Source organism: Anguilla anguilla, chromosome 14 (genome assembly GCF_013347855.1).
Source record: "Anguilla anguilla isolate fAngAng1 chromosome 14, fAngAng1.pri, whole genome shotgun sequence".
NCBI classification, from domain to species: domain Eukaryota; kingdom Metazoa; phylum Chordata; class Actinopteri; order Anguilliformes; family Anguillidae; genus Anguilla; species Anguilla anguilla.
In genome coordinates, this window is record NC_049214.1 from 14,829,975 (window position 1) to 14,852,781 (window position 22,807).

General features: G+C 37.9%; 1 protein-coding gene across 4 annotated transcripts in view; it reads right to left on the bottom strand.

Annotated features, from left to right (window-relative positions):
- Window positions 1-22,807, bottom strand: part of LOC118213465 (netrin receptor UNC5D-like) — a 111,659-nt gene that overhangs the window by 23,849 nt on the left and 65,003 nt on the right. Inside the window, exons 3-11 of one of the 4 annotated variants that reach the window (XM_035392472.1) lie at window positions 21,975-22,118; window positions 21,136-21,239; window positions 13,700-13,880; window positions 10,650-10,817; window positions 8,544-8,708; window positions 8,032-8,064; window positions 5,480-5,584; window positions 3,097-3,477; window positions 686-770 (exon numbers count right to left, since the gene is read on the bottom strand). In XM_035392472.1, coding sequence (XP_035248363.1) covers window positions 686-770; window positions 3,097-3,477; window positions 5,480-5,584; window positions 8,032-8,064; window positions 8,544-8,708; window positions 10,650-10,817; window positions 13,700-13,880; window positions 21,136-21,239; window positions 21,975-22,118 — 1,366 coding nt within the window. Of the gene's footprint in view, window positions 1-685; window positions 771-3,096; window positions 3,478-5,398; window positions 5,585-8,031; window positions 8,065-8,543; window positions 8,709-10,649; window positions 10,818-13,699; window positions 13,881-21,135; window positions 21,240-21,974; window positions 22,119-22,807 lie in introns of all 4 variants that reach the window. The other 3 variants (XM_035392470.1, XM_035392473.1, XM_035392471.1) reach the window with 3 other exon arrangements.

Here is a 22,807-nt window from a genome sequence, read left to right on the forward strand (position 1 = left end):
TCAATGAATGTTGGTCATTGCGCTTCAAATAAATTAATCATTCAATAGCCTATATTTTATGTTTTTACAAATAACACAAATTCAGTATTACACTTCAGTTTAATAAGAGAGAAATAACGATAGCAATCAATACAAACTTTTCACATACAAATTCTTCAACTAAAAAGATAATTGATCATGAGAAGGTTTCCTTTCACACATACATGTTATCACACATCTTTTGTTAAACAGCCATCAATAGCAATGCTGAGCAATGTGATGATGCATTTCATTTTTCTGAAGCAATGTTTGTGATGCTGGAACATATTCACACTCTTAAATCCTGCAGTTGGTTGTAACTATAGATGCAGTCCATTCGTTTTCAAAAGGTTTTCAGCATTTAAATAATTGAATAATTTAAATAATTGACTGCATTTTAAGTGCAAAGACATTCTTACACAAACCACAACATTAAGACATATAGTACTCTCCTTCAACCTAATGCTTTATTCACTTAATTACATTACTGCATCTTTATTTGAACAATTAAATTGCAGATTTTCCACTTTTTTAATTATAATTTTCAGTGGAGTTGAATATTTATTAAAATAAAATAAAAGTACTACTGCAGATAATTACACATTGGTACAGGTTCAGAGAGACAGAAAGAGAATATATACCCTTGCTGTGCTACCTCTATACTCACCTGCAGTCATCCTGATTGATGAGCATGTACATCTCCCATGTTGTGTCCTCATTGATTGCCCCATGTGGTACCAGCAGGCTGACTCCTGTGGAAAGACACAGGCTACCTGGGTTGAGAGCATGAGCAGCATCTGTTATCGCAGACATACAACATTTAGAACACGGCTACTGTTGTAAAAATGCTGAAATTATGGCAAACAAATAACTAAAGAATGCCAGAGCAATTTATATTACGTTATTACAAGCAATTCTCGGCAGCTTTTCGGTATAAAGACTAGTTATCATTTTCTTGCACAAACTATCTTAATAAGGAAAAAGGAAACATGATGGTTGCAGGTACATGACACATGACATATGTAATAAAGGCATAAACAGCCTGCCTGCAACCTCAATATGAACTTGCCCATCAAGAAGAGAGGCAATGGGGAGATGAGAGCATCAGGGAAAGTTCTGCTCACTGTGTTTCCATTGGAGCATACACTGAGAGGATTCATGCTTTCTTTCCCCTCCAATGAGCCAGTCAAACAGTTATATTTCACACAAAAACAAAACAAAAGTAGCGACAATAACAGAAAACACATTCTACCTGTCAGGGCTGTTACAGCAGGTGACAGAGAGAGCAGCGTGAATCTTCACTTTCGTACTGACAGTGTCCCAAAACATTATCTTCCAGTGCGCCAGTCTAGTCTGCCAGCCCAGAGAGGTACCAGACGGAAACATGGTGGGGGTGGATTTGTGTGAATGTGCACATGTGCATGCATGTACATATGCATGCAAGTGTGTGTATTTGTAAGTGCACATATGTATGTCTGTATGTGCATGTGTCACCATGCAAAAGTGACTTCGCTGGTGCTTTTGGGAGATGAGTGGCATATCTAATCACATCTTGCTGCTCTTTCCTTCCTTTCCTGCCAACTGCGATTCTAAGAAAAGTTTGACAGAACATAATATTCTGGGTTGTCACACACAGTAGTCCTGGCTTGTGCTTCTGCACCAAAGACGTGGAGGCTCATCCTATGAATCCAAGTGTGATCATGACAAAACCATCCAAGTAAGCCACAAACCATATACATTTCAGATCCTTTATGGGAATGATAGATTTTACTGCACACACAGCCATTCATCCACAAGATCTTTTAATAGCTTTAGGGCATTATCTGGTAAAGCAGTATTCTGTGGTATATAAAGGTACCGTATACAGTATATCAATACTGTCCCAACCATTAGTTCACCATTTCTGGAGTGCAGAAATCCATAAGCATAGATCCGGAGTGGGTTTATTTGCATTCATTCCGCTTTTCCCGCATTCTTGTTTGAAGTCTATAAACATGGCAGGACTTCTGCTCCTCGGGTGGTTATGGTATGCTGACATCCACTGTTGTTGAGGGGGTACTTCGTGAGACTATCGCTTCACCTCCAGAGGCTAAATCATAATTTTAATTCTAATTTGACTAATGGGTTCCGAGATTGCCAAAACTCCAGTGTGGCAGTACTTTGGCTTTATAATGCATTATAAAGGATAACCAAAATATTTAAATTAGGACCTCTGACCTTTGGTGATGAATCATAATACACACTTGCAAGTTTATCATCCTGCTCATTTTGCCAAGCAACAACAAAATAAATGTTTAAAAGCAAATTTGGTACGGTGCAAAATCATTGTACTGTACCACTGGCACCATCCCACACCCCCCACAGCCATTATGAACAGTTGGTAGAACAACAAACATAATAATTTACCAGCGTTGTTACTATTAAAACTGTGTACCTTAATACTGCAGCATTTTCATATGATGATATGAATTCTGGACACCACCTGTAACAATATATCAGTTTTTGTGGCGCTGGTGCTGATTGACTATCCACAGCAACAGCAGAGATTGTCTTTGCAAAGCTGACTACAGAATTGTTTTAGATCTCTGGGATTCACATCAGAAGGCCACTAAAGAGTGCAAGGTTAAGAGCTAGAGACGACACAAAAGCAGATTTCTTTCACTGCTCTTGCCAGAAATTATGTTTTTCTACCACTGTTAGTATGAAAGCACTGAGTGGTGTTAGAAGTCTTTCTACAGTATCTGATTTGTTTCTTTTAAATGCCAGACTAAAGTACGGCACTCTGTGCCAGAAAAGCAGTATATGCCAAAATGGCATGAAGTTCAAGCACTTGTCTGTGTCCATATATTGCAGAAAAGCATGTATGAAAAAGGCTGACAATGAAAGATTGATATAAAAGGAATCCTGTGGGAGTCTGCGGACTCTCTATACACAAAGTAGAAAGGGAGTCACAAAGGGAAACATTTACTGTGTTGGTAGGTGTAATGCATGTCACCCTTCTACACAAAATACTGAGAATGTTACATTCAAACACTATTGATCTCATGCACAGCACCTTCTTTTTTGTGTGAAACTCACCTGTGTTTGGGACCGCAAGTCGTCCACCTGCATGGCCAAACACGCCAAACGCCTTTACCGGAGCCTTGGAGGGTTTGTTCAATAGGTTGGTAGTAAGAAGGCTCTTCTCATGATTCTCTGTGATGCTATAGTTTCCATGGCAAAGTCCCCTAGGGAGAGTCTCGGGGACGGCTTTTGCGTGGTACTCCGCCCGATCTGCTACTCCTAGCGACACCATGAAGGAGCTTGGAACTTTGACCTTGATGTCTGGCAAGGGGTCGAAGAGAGAGGACTCGCTTATCAGCTCCTTGTCCATGGAGTCCTGGAAACAGATAGGGCTGCTGTAGGCACGGCCCACCGACAGATCAGGTGCCATGGAAGAGCTGATCAGCAGAGGGTTTCCTAGGGTGAGAGAGGAAAATATCAGTTGTCATCCTCACAGGAACAGGAAAAAGAATGAATGAACTGCACATCCCTTTCAGGGACAAAATTGCCTATTGCATTATAAATATAAGCGCAAACTGTGCACATCTGTCCATCTATCTGGTCTCCACATGATTGTCCAGCATTATGCTGATAAAGATCAGCATGTCACCATCATTCATCGAACATGTCCCTTGGTTAACACTCCTATTCAAACCCACACTCATGCTTCTTGGTCACATATTCAATTTCATTTATCTTAACTTTTATTGAAAAATACAGTTTGAATGTTTATTTGGACCTTGACAAATTGAATACGGAAGTTCCTTCTGATTTATGTATGCCATGATAAATACAATCAGAAAGTACATTGCTCTGAGGTAGCCTGTAGAGCTATAGTAAACACATCAAACAAGATCGCAGATGGAGAACAGAGTATGCAAAGAAAAAATCACAAAGGATATGGCATCTCTCAGTTAAATATCATGTGTTCCTTATTTGTATGAACGTGCACTTCATACAAATAATGTTGCAGATATAGTTACTGGAAAAAGCAGCCCTGGTCATTCTTATGTCTCCCACTGATTGATTCAGTGAGCAGTTTCCCAGTAGCCCATCCTAGCAAAAGGGCAGTGGTTTAAGGGAGCTTGTTCTTTTCTTTAAGCAAGGCTCACTTGGAGGACAAGGGGTGCTTCTTTAAAAGAAGTGGTCATTAGGACAAGATGGATTCTCATACCCTTGCTGTAAGTAAAGAGCACAGTCCTGCAGCTCCAGACATGGGCTAAATCGGCAGTGGAGCCAAGTGTCCAATACTGCCTTAGTTCAGGTTCTGCCTTAGTCCTCATGTACCAGTGATACTCACTGTGCCTGTCAGTAAAGATTGGATTCCCAGGACCCAGAACAATCACAAAGACAAAACAGAAGAAGTACAAATGCACTAAAAACAAAAGTAAATCATCACCTCCCACAATTTCCAAGATGCACTTGACACGTTTTGCAAGGACTTTTGTCCGACCATGACTTGCTACTTTACCGACATTTGATACCTTTGATGTTTTTTGAGTTATAATACATTATAATACACGTTTTGTTTATATTTTGTTTCTTTGATTTGACACGCACTGCGTTATTAACAACACGCAGCCCTTACTTGCCTTACCAGGAAGTTTAAAAGACCAGGAAGTTTAAAAGAATATATATATATATATATATTCAGACTAACAAGATCACAGTTTGAAGAACTGCTTTTTAAAATGTTAGCTATGACTAAGATTATTCTATGAAGGCCATGCTATTAAATGTAATACAGTGAAAGCAAATCAATCAGATTCTAGGAAAGCCTTTTTTAAACTGACGCATTTGTCAGTTATGTGAAACAAGAGCAAATGCTTTCAAGATAATTACCTTTAATAATATATTGGTCAGTTCCATGCCTTGTTGTTTACCAGCATCTACTGCCAATAATTAGTTACCCTTTACTCATAAATTGCAGTGGTACTGAAGGTCCTCAGATAAATAAATAAATACATAAATAAATAATGTTCAGAGCAAAAGCTAGACGTGTTGTCATTTGTAACGCCATGTACTGTATGATATTCTTTTGGTTCCAACTGTCCTCCCAGTCTTATAAAAGAAAATAATGAGATGCCTGTCCTATGCTCATTGGTTAAAATGTTCAGTAATTTCCTTTCTTTCATGGCAGTTCACATTGCTGTTTGTTACAAACTTTTGGGGATGCATTACCTCAGGAATATTATAGATAAATTGATTAGGTTGGTTCATATTTCCCATGATTTTAGCAGGAGAAAACTTCTAGCTGGTTCATTGAGTGTTGGGCTTCAATAATATACTGGGCCTAAGTCAAGCTCCACCACATTTCCCCACGGACCCCTGTGCTCACCTTGCCTGGCTGCCTTGAAGCTGAAAGACTGGAATCCCCCTGTGAGTGTGGAGGAATCAATGACGTCCACCCCGTACTCACTCTGGTTCTTCCTGTACAGCATGACAGCCACAATGAGGACAGCCATGGCAATGATCCCAGCAGCCAGCCCAGAGTACAGGGCCACATCACTGGTGCTGTCCATACCTACAAGACAAAAAACAGAAAATAGTCTATTATGTACAAAGGACAGGCAGCATGTTTAAATAAGAGCTTTGAGAATCTGAAGCAAACTGTAACTGAGACTTCAGCAAGATGCAAGTCTGAGAGACTTCATGCTTTGAGGCTGAGATCAATACAGCTACACAAGCAAGTTGAATCATAGGGCCTCAATATCCGTTCCCAATTTCTTCCTCTGAGTATTAAAGAAGCATTTTCCTGGAATGCCTCCAGAAAAGATGCTTTTCATAATCCTCGGGTCAAGGATTTATGGCAGAACTAAGCCAACAACTTCAGCAATTTATTTCCTCCTCTGAAAATAGAACCACTCTGTTCAGGCTCCAGATAGGTCCAAGTATCACAGACCAAGTTCATGAAGCTTACAGTCTTTGTACTTTATGAGCTGTGAGGAAGTGATTCCATTCATTACGGAATTTAGTAGATAGTAGGACTTAATAAAATTCACATAAACTCTTTAAGGACATATGCAATTCAATCAAACCAAAACAAACGTTACAGGATAAATTTGGAGCCATATTTCAATGTAGTCTGCTTTGATTTTTTTCTCAGTATTGCTTATGTTTGCTACTGTCTAATTGCACTATGAAATGTGACATTTTGTTCTAAAAAAATGCACTGCAAAAAGATCTGTCTAAGCAAATGTTTTAATCTTGTAATGAGAATTTAAAGTTTTTAACCGTTTTAAGTTACTTTTTGCTTGACAGTCAAATTGTCTTACCCCATTGACAAATCTTGAAATGAGTCAAACTGTCTCACCTCATTGTCTTTTTGTCTTACTTCAATCAGACGACTCACAATTTGAATTCAGAAATAATTATTGATGTTTAATATGAATGCAACTTTTGCATCAATGCTCTGCTTTGCATCAAAGCCCTGCTCCCTGTTTATAAGCCAATCAAAATGATAGCAGGGAGTGACCACTACAAACCCCCCCCCCCCACCATGGCGATGAAAAGCAGAGACCACTGGTGAATGCTGGGGTGGTGGTGGGGGCACACAAACCTTCTGAAAGGCAGGAGTAAGCAGAGCAAGTCGAGCAAGACTAGCAGCAGCAGCATGGCAGAATGAACAATGGCATGAACAGGTGAAGTTGGTGATTTGAATATCCCTCCCATTAAGGTGTAAGCAAACATGTGAGCGAACACGGTTGTGCTATGGGTAGCGCTGTTGCCTCATAGTAGGTAGGTCCTTGGTTAAAATCCTGGCCAGGGCATTCTGCGTGGAGATTGCATGTTCAGGGTACTCTGGTTGCAGTGTGTTGAGTGTGTTTTGCAATTTCATTCAGAAGAGTGGTGGTTGCCAATTAAGTTCCTGTAAATAAATATGTTTGTACTCCAGCTTAGCACCTGAACATCACATAATATGTTTTAAGGAAAAGAACTGAAAGGTGTGCACAATTCATGGGTAATATACAGCAACAACAAATCATTACTTAAATTATCCTGAACATTCATTCTTAAAATCTCATGTGAAACAACACATGGTCTTGCAAGGCATTTGCTGTAAATAAAAATGCCACAACTGAGAATTCTCTCCAACTCTCTTTGAAAAGAAATAAGTCTTTTGCACCCCAGACTATAAAATACAACACAATCCTACCAGAATCCAAATTAATTTAATCCAGTAATGATAATGAATATTGACCAATGGAAATGAGTTTGATGAACTTTAGGACAAATATTTGTTCCTGACGATTTTAGAGGGACCCATAAGTAATTTTGGAGGATTTTATGACAGTGTCTCAAATGAACACATTTAGAGGTTTGCATTTCTCTCTTCCTGACTGAGGTGTTCGCATCACAGTAAAAATGTAATAAAAGGAGATTACATGCAGTTTTACTGGCAGTTAATTCAGTCCTGTTCATACAAATTTTACATTTCCAAAACAGCTCAGCCAGGCTGCATAGTTCATGATAACAGCACAGTTAGCATTGTGATAGTTTTTTTGTACTGAAATTTTGGCAAATAGTTCTAATGAAACTGAATGCTGCCCAGAAAACAGTCCTTGGTTGTACAATGGTAACCACATATGCCTGCCTTAGGTAGATTTCCAAAAATAAATGTATATATTTTTATATGAGAGTGTGCGTTTGTGTGTGGAAGGAATCTTCTCTGAGCAGAAGACCACTAGTTCTGTAAAATCAAGATAAAGACTTGACTTCAGCAAATGCATAGACCAAATACACAAGGCTATGAAGACAGAAGCAAGGGTAGTTAAGTTTTAAGGGGTAATTAGCCTTTAGACATTTTTCCTAAGGAACCATCAGGAAAAGGCACCTGTCAGGCTGTTTTGAACATTGTGCTCTCTGTAGTGACAGTGTATTAAAAATGTGGGCAAATGGCTTTTACAACAGTAATTATTTTTTACGGGTTGAAGGGGATGTGACAAATACAAAACAAATTGGTTGACTCACTTTGAGGTTTTACGTCATATATCAGCTTTCGATCTGCAAAAACAGAAACATAGAGTGAGAGGTTACACCCCATGTGGCTAAGAAGAATTCTGTCAATGCATGTGGGGATACTTTAAGCCAGGCACATTTGTGATAGTGATTTATACCATAATCATCAGTCCTGCATACAAAGACTGAATTGCCTGGAAATGGATTGGTTTGGATTTTCTCCTTTTAGGAGAGACTCTGGGACTGTCAAATAGGGCACCTAGAAAACATGAAAGGGGGAACAGCAATTACTCTGACTACTGGGATTGAAATTCCAAGTGGCTGTTTTATGGTTCAGCTGACATGGATTGCTGCCCATTCATACTTCTGCTTCATCCAATGACGTGTGTGCATTTGCCTGCACCACTCTAGGATTTTGTCTTGTGTTTTTGTTCACAATGGAATTTTTGGCTGACAATGGTTATGACAATGATGATGAAGGTGTGGCTCGCGATGAAGGGAGATTTAAACGCATGGGGACTCACTCTGGGTGCACAGCTCCCCAGTGCAGTTCTCGGTGTCCTGTAGAGCCCCCTCACACACTCTCCCTCCATGTTTAGGTGGCGGCGCATTGCACTCTCTCCTGCGCTGTCGTTCACACTCTGCGCCGCACGCCGTCCACTCGCTCCATTCCTCCCAGCCACCGTCCACTGCAGAAACATGGCATCAGTGAAGGTCCACTACTGCTATCCACATCCAGACCGCCGAGTGTATGCTGGCATTGTACTGTTTTTTTTTCTTTGACACAAAAAGCCCTTCATTTAGAAGGGCTTCCATCCCCAATGGCAAAGACAGCTTGCTGTCACTTTCTTCCTTCTTACATTAGAACCTGGGGTACTGTACCCTAAAGGGATGAACCCACAACTCTAACAGAGTGCTGTTGGGCTACTTCCTGTCTTTTCTGCCAGGAAATAAGACCTAAATTCTGTGCAGGCTTAGAAAAAATATTTATTTTGGTTTGTTCAATTGAGCCAGCGAAATAATGTCTCCACAGCTTCTTAAAGGTTCCTGCCTCCTAATATAAATGCAAATGATGTGTTTACACATTGAGGCCAATACAGAGAAGTCCAGAAAGTGGCTTGAGGGTGTAGATTATGTCTCTGTCCATGCATTGCTTTCACAAAATATTTTTTCCCTCTATGACAAGTGCTTTTCCTAAGATTGACTGACTGCACAGCCAAAACCTTTTGGTGTAAAGTCACATTTAAACAGCAGATTTTTACCAAGGGGTGCAGCATTCGATTTCTGATCCTGAAAGAAATGGGTATTATTTAATGCATTTACAAACCATGTAAGGCCCATTACCCCAACAAGAACAGACAACTTAACAGTAAACCCCAAAGATTTCAGACATAGTCATCAATCCACTGACATAGAATAACTAAATTCCACAGAAATTCTCTGCATCACATTTTCATTTTGGTCCTCCTAAGAATGAGGAAAGTATCTTGTGCCAGAAAAATTCAGGCAGTTAATGGAAATCTGAAGTGTAAAGAAATTATACTTCTGTCTTTGTTTGCATGGGCAGCACTAGTATATGGGACCGAAAGATTTTTTAACTAAATATGTGGTAGAGGTGCAGGAACAATAACCATTTGTTCTGTGACAGTGAATGCATTTTTATGTAGAAACTATTATGCATAAAAATAAATTACAGTAACTCTCCAAAATAACCTTCAGGAAACAGTCTGAATACACATTCATTCCAGTTTATTGAAGAATCATTTCTAACACATCACAATCACAATGTGATATGGGCAATGGTCATTTAAACTGATAGTACACCTTGTTTGAGCTTTTCATTAAAGCAATGAATAGTGCTTCTACACAAAAATAAGTCCATAGCTGTTTCAGACAGTTTCATTACAATTCCCCTTTCTTCCAAAGCTGTTGATATGACTCATCAAAAATTCCCATTTTGTCTTGTGCTGGTTCCACAGTTAACTGCAGATTGGTAGTACTGAATACATGGGGGACAATGTATGCAATGTTTTTTAAAATGTTTTTTAAAATTCAAGTATGTTTTAACTGAAACACCATAGTCCCTAAAAGAGACAATGAAAGCAATCCATGTCATTCTACCTTTTGTTCCAGACAAAAAAATGATTTTTTTCTCTCTCAGGCAATCTTAATCCATTTCCTATTCTTATTTTTGCCAAACCGCATTCCATACATTGATTTATTTGTATATTAATGTGTGGAATATATTTTAACATATTTGTTTTCATTGCTTCAAAGTTACCCAAGCCAGGATGAACATAGTGAAGAAAGCTGAACTGAATTGAAGTTGTGTTTTTGTTACATTATACATTTTTTTCATGATTCTAGAAAGTGTGAAAGTGATGTATTGTAGGAATTTTATGTAAGTTACATGGGTCTAAATAAAGCTTTAATAAAGATATGCACAGACGAGTTTGAAATGGACTGATATGGATATAAAGTGCAGACCAGTTTAGTGGTGCTGTACATCAACTAGCTCAAACTGACACAACAAGGATAATAGCTGATATTATATTTTATTCTAACCAACGTTGATGTGGTGGCATGCTACCTCAGTCACCTGTATGATCAGGGGGGTTAGGCAAGCTCACCTGGACAGAGCGCACTGCAGGTGATTTTCTGCATGGACATGCCCTCACAGAAAGAGCCCCCGTTAAGTGGTGCAGGGTTGGTGCAAGTGCGTGAGCGCTTCTGGACTCCCCTTCCACAGGGCACATTGCAGGGAGACCATTCTGTCCATAATGACCAGCCTCCGTTCACTGAAATCAAACCCAGAAAAATGAATGGGACAAAGGAACAAAGAGGGATTTAGCAAAGGGATTCAAAACATAGCAATAATTGTACTAATTATACAAAGTCTTCCTGACATTTATTTGTCAATAGTCTCTCGTGAAAATGTTACCAATTTCACTTCACATGCATAGCATGAACATACTTATCAGCAATCCTATAGTTTTTTTGGACTTCAGGAAAAAATATAATTATATAATTGGATAATTTTTGTAAGTCCTGTGAGTGAGTAAACATGCATTTATTTTGACATATATAAACAAACCTGATAGTTTTGGACCTTATCCTGACTTGAGTTCATCTTACTTACTCCCCGCTGCATGGGACTTACGCACATCTGGGGTATGTGTATCCCCACTAGAGACACCCAACTGCTTGACTCCAAAATGAATGACCTATGCAGAGTAATTAAATTAGCTTGTCTCACATAATCTACTAATCTTTCATCGTTTATAAAAACACATTATTCAGTTCTACAATGCATGGGGTGACTAGTTGTGAACTAGTCAGCAGCAAAGGGGTCTGGCTTCTATACCTTGATTGCCCAAATTCCCAAATGAAAATGCATTATACGATATGGACTAAAACTGAAATCGAGTACACAGCATTTGCCTGTTGAAGTTTGTGAAGCTAATAGTGCAATTTACACACAAGGTAAAAAGTGCTGTCATTGTACTGATGTACATAGGCTAGGAAAAGTCATTATTTACTTATGTATTGTTGCCATTGAGCGGAAAGTGTTTTCTGGAGCACTTAAAAATGAACATTTTTTGGAATGTGAAAAGTGCCATTTTTCTAAAAAAGCAACGTCTTTACTTCTTACAAACAGTGAAAAAAATCTCAATTAGACATTCCAGCACCAAGTAAAGTACCTGAAATCAAGCTAATACCTGAAAAAAATGGGCCCTCTCTATGATCTACCCAATGTGACTTGTACCCCTGCTGGGAAACCCCATATATGTTACAGTAACCTTACAGTCTTGTGTTCATTAAGCTCATTTACTCAGCTTTTTAAGTTAGTTTGAGGCCTTCAAGTTGAAATTGTGGCTTAGCTATTATGTTGGGTATCAAGTTACTTTCACTCTCTGTCTTCACATAGCGCATGAGTGTCAGCTCAGCACGCACTTCTTTGATTGTTTATCCAAGCTTTGTTCGTTTATTGGAAAATGCTTGCATAAAGGACACTGCGATACTGATAAAGCGCACCATATTATTGTAATTTGTTTATGATTTCATGTTATATTTTTGCAAATAGTTCAGATTTTCCTCCTGGCAGGCTCTCAGCCTGTTGCAATCAGGAGGCTTGTGTACCTCCTTGATTTTACAGTATGAGCTACACCAGTGGAAGGAAACTCCTGGCAGGTTTTTACCACACTGGACAAATCTAAAGTGAGAGGTCAGCAAAGTCAAATCAACTGCTATTGTAGAGAGCAGTGCTTGCTCACATATGTGTGTGTGTGTACACTATGTGTGTCTGTTTGTGAGGCTGTTGGTGAAAGACATGAGTTCCTGCACTTTTGTAAGCTTTGATAACTAATAGAAGGGCTGCTGGGAGCCTATGCCATTTCATATAACCACTGTTTGTTTATGTAAATTACAGCAGTACACTTGCTACATGAACGCCTGACTTTCATCAGCCTATTATCTGAGCTCAGAGTGCACAGCAAGGTAAAACCAAGTGGTTTGATTGTTTCTAAGTGAATTTAGAGTGTGATACAATGCACACATGTTGAACATACAAGCTCTCCTAAAGGACACATTTTGACTGAAACATGGAGCTTAGTCAAAAAGAGAGAATGGGTCAATAAATAATATTTGTTTTGTGGGGTTCCAGAGGGTACTACCCTTAGTGGAATTGGCTTCTGGAATTGGAATATCGCTGGGCAAAAAGATACAAACAATATTCAAATTTGGAGAGGCTTGGTGCCATTTGGAGAGGACACTTGGGCCCACCTTTTGGAAAACACGTCAAATTTTACTGCTTTGAGCAATCCACTCCAGACTTTTATCTTGGTGTTGTAGACATCCTGGGGTTTGACTGGAAAAAAAAATCTGGTATTGTCCAGTATCATAAGTATATGTAATCACAACAGAATAAAAAGAATGCTAAACGATTTTTAGATTTCTTTGTTGTTTATCGTAATAAATATGTTCTGTATGTTTCCTGAGCAAGACCAGGACACTTGGTCATTTTGGTAAAAAAATGTGCTCTTCATTTCAAGCTTTGAACCATGCCTGTAATGGGGTCTAAATCTGGGGGGATTCTTACGAAACTCCCTGGGTTTTAGGTGGGTTTTATGGGGTTAACTGGAGCAACATTAAGGTGCAGCATTACTTAAGGCTACTCAGATAATCCTGAAAAATTGTATTTGAATACTTTATAGGCTTGCAAAATATATCAGCCATATGTATAATGAAGAATGGCAGTTTGTTCATGTTAAAAACAGCACTGTAAAAGATATTGAGAGGAAGTAACTGATTCATCCAAACAAATCCAAAGAGATTTGTTTTATGGGAGGCTATAAAATGAGCTTCTATCTGGTGAAAATAAAAAGGAGGTTTAGCTGTGTAATGAAGGCATAACATCATCGAAGGAAAAAAATACAAAGAAATAACCATACCATGACAATAGCTAGATATTAGTCTGAGGAGGTCACACCCCCCACCCCCCCCCAAAAAAAGGTCACATTCCCCAGCACCCAACCCCACCCCCCTCCGCAAATAAAATAAAATATTATGTTTTTTGCTGATCTTTCTGGCACATTAATATATCAATAAGGCTCGCATGCATTGCTTGCATTGGCCTCCCAAACTCTAACAGGCTCAAACTCTAAATTTCACAGAAACTTACCATAAACCACCACTGTGGCAGTAGTGCTGCGCCGCTTAGCCACAATGTTGCTGGCCAGGCAAGTGTAGTTTCCTGAATCTGACAAGCGGGCCTGGTTTATGATGAGGTTGTGGTCAGCTCGAGTATCAATATTGTCATCGCTGAGGGAGACCACTGGCTCTTCATTCTTCAGCCATTCCACCTGCCAACATACAACCTATCAGCAAAATCCTCGCTGGTCAATACACGCCTGCCCCAATTACTGCCATCCCTGGGGCTAAAAGCTAAATTAGGTCTTAATTACAAAGTTACAGTTTCCTACTCTCACCCCACTAACAATGCCACATCACTCATCTGGTGAATTTCAGTTTATTGGGTGGTAGGTCATATTTCGTATTTGTCCTCGGTAGACAGGATGATGGGGATGACTGATTCATGCAGATACACCAGGGAACTTTGTGTGTGCGTCAGTCAACCTTGAGAATACTTTAAGAGTTATATGTTGTAGATTGCTTTTTGATCCAAATTTATACCCCAGAGGAATAAGTTGTTGGGAAATCGATAAATCAGGCTTCACGCTGTTAGATTTTTTCTTCTCCCCATAGCAGAGAACACATATATTTTGCGCTACTAGTTTAATATGCTGCTGTTTTCTGCCTGATTGCTTTTAAAACCATACTTCTGGCCTCTCAACTTTACCAGGCAATTAAAAGTTGTTCATCCCTTGTGGCTAATTTGTGTTTATTTTTATCATTATGCTCAATGACCCCATTATTGTTGTTATTTCACAGAACTGGGACTGCAAGACCCTGCCTTCATGGATTTTTCTTCTGCAGTGTTGTTGTGTCAATACTTCAACAGTTTTTGCATAAAACAATCCTAAACATACATGCATTCATGTTTTAGCACAGACTAATCTGTAACGCTAAAGGCCATATATGTTTACGTGTCTTATTTACAAAATACAATATTAGACAATAGCTTGCAGCAAAATAAAATTGTGTTCATAACTAAAGTGCTTTTCTTGCTGAAGTACCTCTATTGAGAAAGCCTCATCTGAATCAATCATTCTGCAGATGTCACAAGAACTGAAAAAAAGGTCCTCCAGCTAACTTCCTGCTCCCGCCAGCAATGGGCCGTCTGTCTGCTCTCTCTTTCACACTGAAATATCATGGAATACTTCCTCTCTGGCTATTTAATGTCAGAATGAGATAGCCACTGTATTTCACTCTGAAAATATACCTCTAGGCTAATACTGCTACCTCCAATTTGGATCTGGATGGACAGAAGCTTGGGGACTATGCCACTGAGGCAGCTGTAATCTATAAATGAAAAACAAAACAAAAAAAAACAACCTATTTTATTTCATTTGTGCCCCCCATGAAATGACCCTGTGTCCTATAAAAAGTAGATTTAATTACTGTGATGGTTAGTAGGCTATATGAGGTCGTACATTACTCTAAGAATATGAGTAACAACAGATTTTTATTTTGCATAAACTTTTTTTATTTTTTAAATGCCCTATAATTTTACATTCTATTAAGAAATCAGCCTCAAGTCAACAGGCAGGCAATCTAGTATCTTGCCAACATAAGCCAGATAGTTTACAAATGGTAAACATATAAGAACAGAATATTTGTATTTTATGATATGTCGAGCAGTAATTCAATGTAAACTATCATAAACTATCAATATGTCTTGAGTTGCTGCTGGTGGGAGAGAAGACTTCAAAAGACAACTGCTCAACTGCATCACGCTGGTACAGTGGCACAATGAATTAAGAAAATAGAACTGAACAAAAAATTATTGGTGAAAACAAATAAGCAGTTAGAAAAAGGGAACAAAAGATAAAAGCACAAATGTGCAGAAAGCAAGTGCAATCCCAAGCTTATCCTTACTGTACATAGTACTATAAAATACTCAAAATAAAGGCTATACTATAGACTGGGCAACCATGGACTGGATAGCATGTATTTGTTTTATTCCTTCTCTCTTTATTCCTTTCAGTTTAATATGACACTAAAGATGAAAAACAATACATATTAGGCAGTGTAATCAGCCCTATGTGCAGCTGCTGGATCTCCCACAGAGAAAACCGTGAGCCATCTACTGCATGATGAAAACAAGTGTGTGCCTGAGGATGTGAAAATTAAATTAGCCAAATTAGCGCTTTTGTTTGAATTAAAATCAAGCTGTCAATGCCAAGCTTCACGTAGGCATTTCACATACTGTACTAACAACGGACTCTAATTTCCTTTCTACAGAATTCTGATACTGTAATAGTAATTTTTTAAAAAGTCTACAGGGAAATGCACTAACATCTCTGTCGAAGTTGGATTTGATGATATGAAAGATTCAGCCAAAATAGACACAAGCAAAAAAACAGACTCAATGCTCTCTGAACAGAAAAAAAAACTGAGTGAAATCGATGGATTCCTTGTCCACAAGCAGTAATGCACAAATCTGACTGTGATTTACACTATATATTTTCATAATGATAGGTATCATGGCTTTGTACTAAAGGCTCTATTTTATTAACACAAATAGTAAATTCCAAATTCATAATTCCACCAAATCCCTCACCCCCACAGTGCATCCCTGATACAACCCCTTGGGACAGTGCTTTGCAATGCAGCGTTACACAAATTCGCCTGGAGGCACACGTTACTCTATATTATGCAATTTAAATTATACGTTTAGACATTTCCTTTGTCCAGGACAACATGGCAACAATTTAAAAAAGTACTCCATACTGCAAGACATTTCAATGAGCAAAATATAATATTCTAGGTAGCCACTATAGTGCACAGCTGCTGTCCGCTACACTGAGTAACCCCTGGATATATATGGACACTAGTAGACATGCACATCAACATCTATGCACTCAAGATGCAACATTGTCTTAACCCTCAAGCTGTGTTCGTGCTATTTTTCTATTGTTTGTGCTCCCATCGGTAAACAATGAATAATGTACTAAAAATGGTTAATATAATAAAAACAGTTAATGTAATAACTTTTCCTCTTATTGTTCAGTTATTTTAGTAATAACTGCCAGTTAATGTAATTATTGTTGATTAGTATGATAAAAATCTGATAAAAAAGGTTAATGTAATAACTTTTGTGGTTAATGTAATAAGTTCTTACATTAATAGGTAGTTATTACATTAACTGGGGGTTACAACTTTTTTGATGAATAATGTAATACTTCAACTGTTAATGTAATAACATGCCAAATTACTATCTTTATGTTTGATTTCATCTAATTAATGCCAAGTATCATGCCTGTGGTGGCCAAGGGTGGTCCAGTGGTTAAGCTCACTGCCTCCAAATGTTTACATCTGGTCTACTGCCCTTTAAAACACCCCAACCCCATCTTCTCCTATCTTTTCTGTTTCACCGACCCCCCGAAACACAAACACACACACACACACACACACACACCCACACACCCACACAGTCTCAGGGCTCTATATTCCAGAATCAATGTCACAGGGTGCTATCAATGGTGTGGCACACGGGCGTGCTGGCTGTGGCTAGCGAATGTTGGTTGGAATGTTGGCACACTGCAAAATGTGTGGCACAACTAGAAACAGCGCTGAGTTATACTGAATATATTATCATTGGGTGTGGTCCAGCCGGCTCTATTAATAGCTAATCAAAAGACCTCTTTTCTCTAAGAGCCATGCCAAGCCACGGTTTTAGCGCTTTTGGTGCTCTTTTATTGGGGGTCTCACGGCACTTATTTTAGGCCTTACCTTTTTTTGTTTGCTGCACATCACGATGACTACTTTACAAAGTGAACTTGCTACTATTTTGCTGAACGAAGTCTGCCACTTGCGCTATAGAATACAAATTTCCCTTCGGAAGAGATCGACGTTTACTTTTTTTTATTATAATACCACGTTAGCGGCCACAAGTGCTGTCAGAAAGACAACAAGAAACACATCAAGCTGTTTATTTGTTTATTACAAAGTTAAGCATTAGCCTAATAAGCAGCATAATAAGCAATCACTACCTTTTGTCTCCATTCCGGTGTCAGTTCAGCCAGCCTGTAATAAAATTGTCAGTGGTCCTTCTCTCCTGCACATATTTCTTAGGCCGTGAATCTGTGTTTGTATAATTATTATTATTATTTTTTTTGCATCTAAGGCTATAATGCACAATGCAAACTCCTATTCTAATGATTGTTCGGACAATCTAAATCTTAAATCTCAATGATATATACAACTAATTAATTGGTAGGCCTATTTTGAGTCATTTATTTATAACCCAAATAGTAGATTTTAAGCTTATCAGTTAATTAATTAAATTTGGGCCGACAACCAATGAAAAGAATTGCACAAGACTGGCATCCTTATACCTTTCAGATTTAAATCCTGTATGGGCAAGGAGACCCTTCTCTACTCTGCTGCCTTTTTGTGCAATGAACTTCCAGCAAGCATAAAAGAAATCAGTGTTGCAATCAGGTTCAAGTCCTTCCTAAAAAGATGGCTCAGCAGGGGTGTGGTTCATGAAATGAAATAGCTGATTTTTATATTACGCTATTGTTGAATTTCTTTACTGTCTTTTAGTTTCTTACAGATCTGTATTTTGTTGATTTTTATTGTATTGTGCTGCTGTGGCAGGTCCCACTAAATTACAATCATGTGTATTTTGAGATTGACCAATAGTAAAATATGGCATTGCACGTCAAATTACCATATGCTCCCAATTTTCAACCCACCCACACCTTAAGAACCACAATGGAAATAAGCTTTTCAACTTTCTTGTGTTATCCTTGATTTTTAGATCATAACTTTTCCTGCTTGAACTTCCTCTGGTATTTTATGATGATTATCAAATAAATTCAATCAATTAATCAATTATTTAATCAATCATAAATAAAAGTTTTACACAGTATTCGTTTACATGCATGCATCACTGCAAAACTTCCAACCTTTTTGCAGCAAAATGTGTTTAATAGAGGTTATTACAATCAGTAGAAATCAGGTATATAAACTTATATTTTCAGTTAACGGCAGTATGAAGAAAATCATTAATTTACAGTATGAAAAAATTAAAGTGACAATAAAACAATTAAAACAAAGTGAGGTGCAATTTCCAAATTTGTTTAATTGAATTAAATTAATTTGCGATTTTATTAATGTCTCTGTTTTGTATTGCCTCAGTTATATTAACTATTCTAACAGAACGACTTTCAAGAAATTATGTCTCGTAAGGTAGATCTTGACAGACACATTTCAGACACAAAGGCAGTTAAACCTTTTAGCATCCTCTCAATTATATGAATCAGAATAATTATGCTCAAACACTCAAATGACTTTATATCTTCACATGTTTTGAATAATTACTCATCATAAAAATGCATAATGGTGAAAGGCTTTTTCAGAGTTGTCAGATTATTTATTTATTTCCACCTTGGAGAATTTCTTTTAGAACCAGTTTTTATCACACTTTGTTTTTTGATCTTCCTTCTGTTTGATGTTAACAGTTATATAATATCCAAGTTTTACTTAAACATAAGTTTTTTTTTTTTTTACACAGATTCACAGATTATGGATTTTGAAGTCCTAAGACCATTGGTGAATTTAAAACAGAGCTGATGCAGAAGTGTGGGGAGGCAAAGAATTTATCTGTAGCCCAACCCGTATGATTTGACTTCCACTATCTCAGCATTTTTTGTGAAAGTTGAGTCCATTCTGCCTGCACAGTGTGCCATCAAACCCAGCTGCTGTAAGGAAAATACAAAAAGCAGCTATGGAGCTCAGTTTAGTTTCTCACAAAGCAAACAATATGCACCATGCAAGCTCTTTCACAATATGTCCATGCGCTACAGCTATAGCAACTTCATCGGCAATATTCTCCCTTTTCTTTGATAAAATTTATTTGATAAACTACATGATTCAAAAATAAATAAATAAACGTGTCATCTGTTATCCAAATCAGTGAGCATACTTATTAGTGGGATCACTCAATAGCACTTTCTGATAAAAATGTTCTTCAGATGTCTGCAACCTTTTATAATGTCATAATACAATCATTTTTTGCATCAAAATAAATCATTTTTAAGCTTCGTTCTCTAGTGACTGAGGGTTACACTTCACAATAACAACTTTTCAGAGTGTTGCCCAACTGCCAGCCACCAGCCAAAGGGTCAGTTACTGACATAAGCTAGCCAACTACTTTTATCTGGAAGTTGGTACAATAGATTTTAAAAAAAACAACAAAAAAACACTTGCCATCCATCGGCTGTATATCGGCACATGTGTGTATTTCCTATGCATAAAGTGACTGTAAAGCGACTACTGTATTGCACACATTAAGAACTGTCTTTAATGCATTTAATACACCATTTAAAAAAATCATCATAATAAATAATCAAAATAATCATTTTGGTAAAAGTGCATGATTACGGCTTACTGGTTAAAAACAAAATTGCATTTTATGTCATGTATCTGTCAATGCCAATTTCACTCTTCATACTTCAAAAAGTATTGCACAATTGATCATTCCTAGATTTATAGATACAAGACACACAGATGAGATTAATATAAAAGTTAGTATTGAACAAGAAATGCTAATTTGCTGTGCTATAAAACATTTTAATGTTTTATGTAGTTTAATGCATTCTGCAATGCAGTGGCAGAGGCATTTGCTAAATAAACAATGGCAGACAAAAATGCAACTGCCTAAGCTGACAGTTTGTGTGCAACCACCCAGTATCATTGAATTAGCTGGAAGTCTATTTAAAGGATTCCTAAAAGGTATATCAAAGACATCCAGTCGTGCTCTGTTTCATTTGATAGTAAGCACCAGTTCTCAAGCCTTTCCAGAGACTCACTGAAAGTTCACCACTTTCCCAGCTGGGGTTTGAATATTTCATTTGACTTATGTGCTATAATGACTGAGCTAGAGTTTACTTTTATGTTATTCACAATGTCTCTTTTTCTAGGCTGATATAATAATTTATGAAGTATTACTTTTTTGATGGCCACAGTGCAAGGAGTGAGATCACTGCTACACAAATCTTCCATTTATAGCTGAGTCATTCATTATTCACTGGCTGCCAAGTGTAAATCCTCTAAAACCACACATGCCTGAGAACCCTTTCATGATGCATACTTGAGATTCAAATTTCAAATGACATTACATGAGATGTGAGCACATCAATTTTATCTATGGCATTTAAATAAATCATTAATGTGTAGTCCTTGGATGTGATTGTGTACACTGCAGTACAAAAAGCACTCCGCAGATTCAGCAGGACAAACACTGACATTGAGAGAATGGGCTTTTAACACACCATCTGTCGGCTGAATACACTTTCAGTTGAAAAAATTCACAAAAATAGCCATTAAAACAGAAAAGCCAATCCAGAAATGTTTTCCGCAAGTGAATACCCACAGGGGACCTCCAACCAACAGGTGGCACTGCAGAGGAGGGAGTGCAGGTTTTACCTCTGCTGCTGGGACTCCCTCTGGGGGGCGACAGTGCAGCACAATCATGCCCTTTATTGGCACTTCTTTTCCCTGGGGGTCCTGCTCAAAGTTCTTCCGCAGGTCTGTCAGTGGAGATAAGAAACTGTCACGTCAGGCAATTTTATTCTGCCCTTTCTCTCACCATCAGCCTCCACAAACATCAGCACCAGCTGTGAAATCCCGAGCAGCAAGGTTCGTAATTCTTTCCTTTGCTCAAACATTGACTAGTGTTTTAGCACCACAGTTAGCAGACCATCTCCAGTTTTATTGGGCTGAAGTGGCTTTAGTTACGATGACAAAATGTCTGATAATTATTTCCATTAAATAATTGTTAGTAGAGGCTGCCTTCTACGGGGCCACTGTCTTCAGTTTTATATCTTAGACATTCTGAAACCATACAGTGTAGATACCAATATTGTTACTGTTATTATTACGGGAACACAATATAGTCAGAAATAACAGTGTTGAATGATATCTGCAGGAGCAGTAAAAATACCTTTTGAAAACAATTTCTTCAGTGCAATTCAAATTAAAAAAAAAAAAATGAGAACATGAATTTAAAATTTAAATACTTCAATCACATTCCATGATAATATATTCATATATTCATTAACACTGATTACTTATAAAACACCTCAACAGTATGCAGTCTGAGTAATTACCGCATTTTAAATTTTCTTTCAGATTATGTTTGAAATTGTATCATATGTGTGTATCTATATTAATTAATGCATTTTGTGAAATGAAAGCGAATGTCTATAATTTTATTGAATAAAATTGTATCTATACGAAACAAAATAGTCTAAAACAGTACTCACATGCAATGCGGACAGTGGCCTTGCGGCTTTTTGAGGTGCCAAGATGACTCCAGGCCACACAGAGACACCAGTAGTCCTCGGGGCCATGGAAGTCCTCCACCTGTTGCCGAGATACATTGATCATCACCTCCCGGACCTTCAAGCCTGCAGACCAGAAGCATTAATCATTACACTGCATTATCCACACTAAGGATTCCTAGAATCATCCAAAAAGGGCTGATGAGATCAAACAAAATTAACAAATTCCTTTAAGTACTTGAAAATAAATATTTGTTCCTTTTTAGCCCACTCCATTAAAATACAAAGTATACCAAGCGAAAGATCATGGCTAATTATTCAACTGACCATTTAGTGTGAACAACGTCATAGCAGAAGAGTATACATCGTTAAAAAAAATTACCATGAGTAAATTTACCACATAAAAGTTAAACATTCAGAGAGCTGTTATCTGGAGACAAATGGTGCTAGCAAGCCTACAAACATTTTTTTAGTGTATATGCTTATGGCATTCCTCTCAAAAGCTTGTGGACTACCTGGTGAGCATATACAGTAGTGATTGTAAGAAATTGTGTTTGCTAAAAAATCAAAACATAGTTCATCTGAATACACAATACACAGGCACAGTAAACTAATTAGAACTCCGGTTGTCTGTCTATACTTTTCAAAAACTGAGTTTTAGTTTGGAAACCCAATATGTGGGAAAAGATGCAATAAAAGGAAATCTCAACTAATGAGTGGAAATAACACCCCCTAAAAATGAATACACGATTCATGTGGTACAGAGGAGAGCCTTCATCTCACCAGTGAAAGGTATGAGCACAAATTGTCAGACT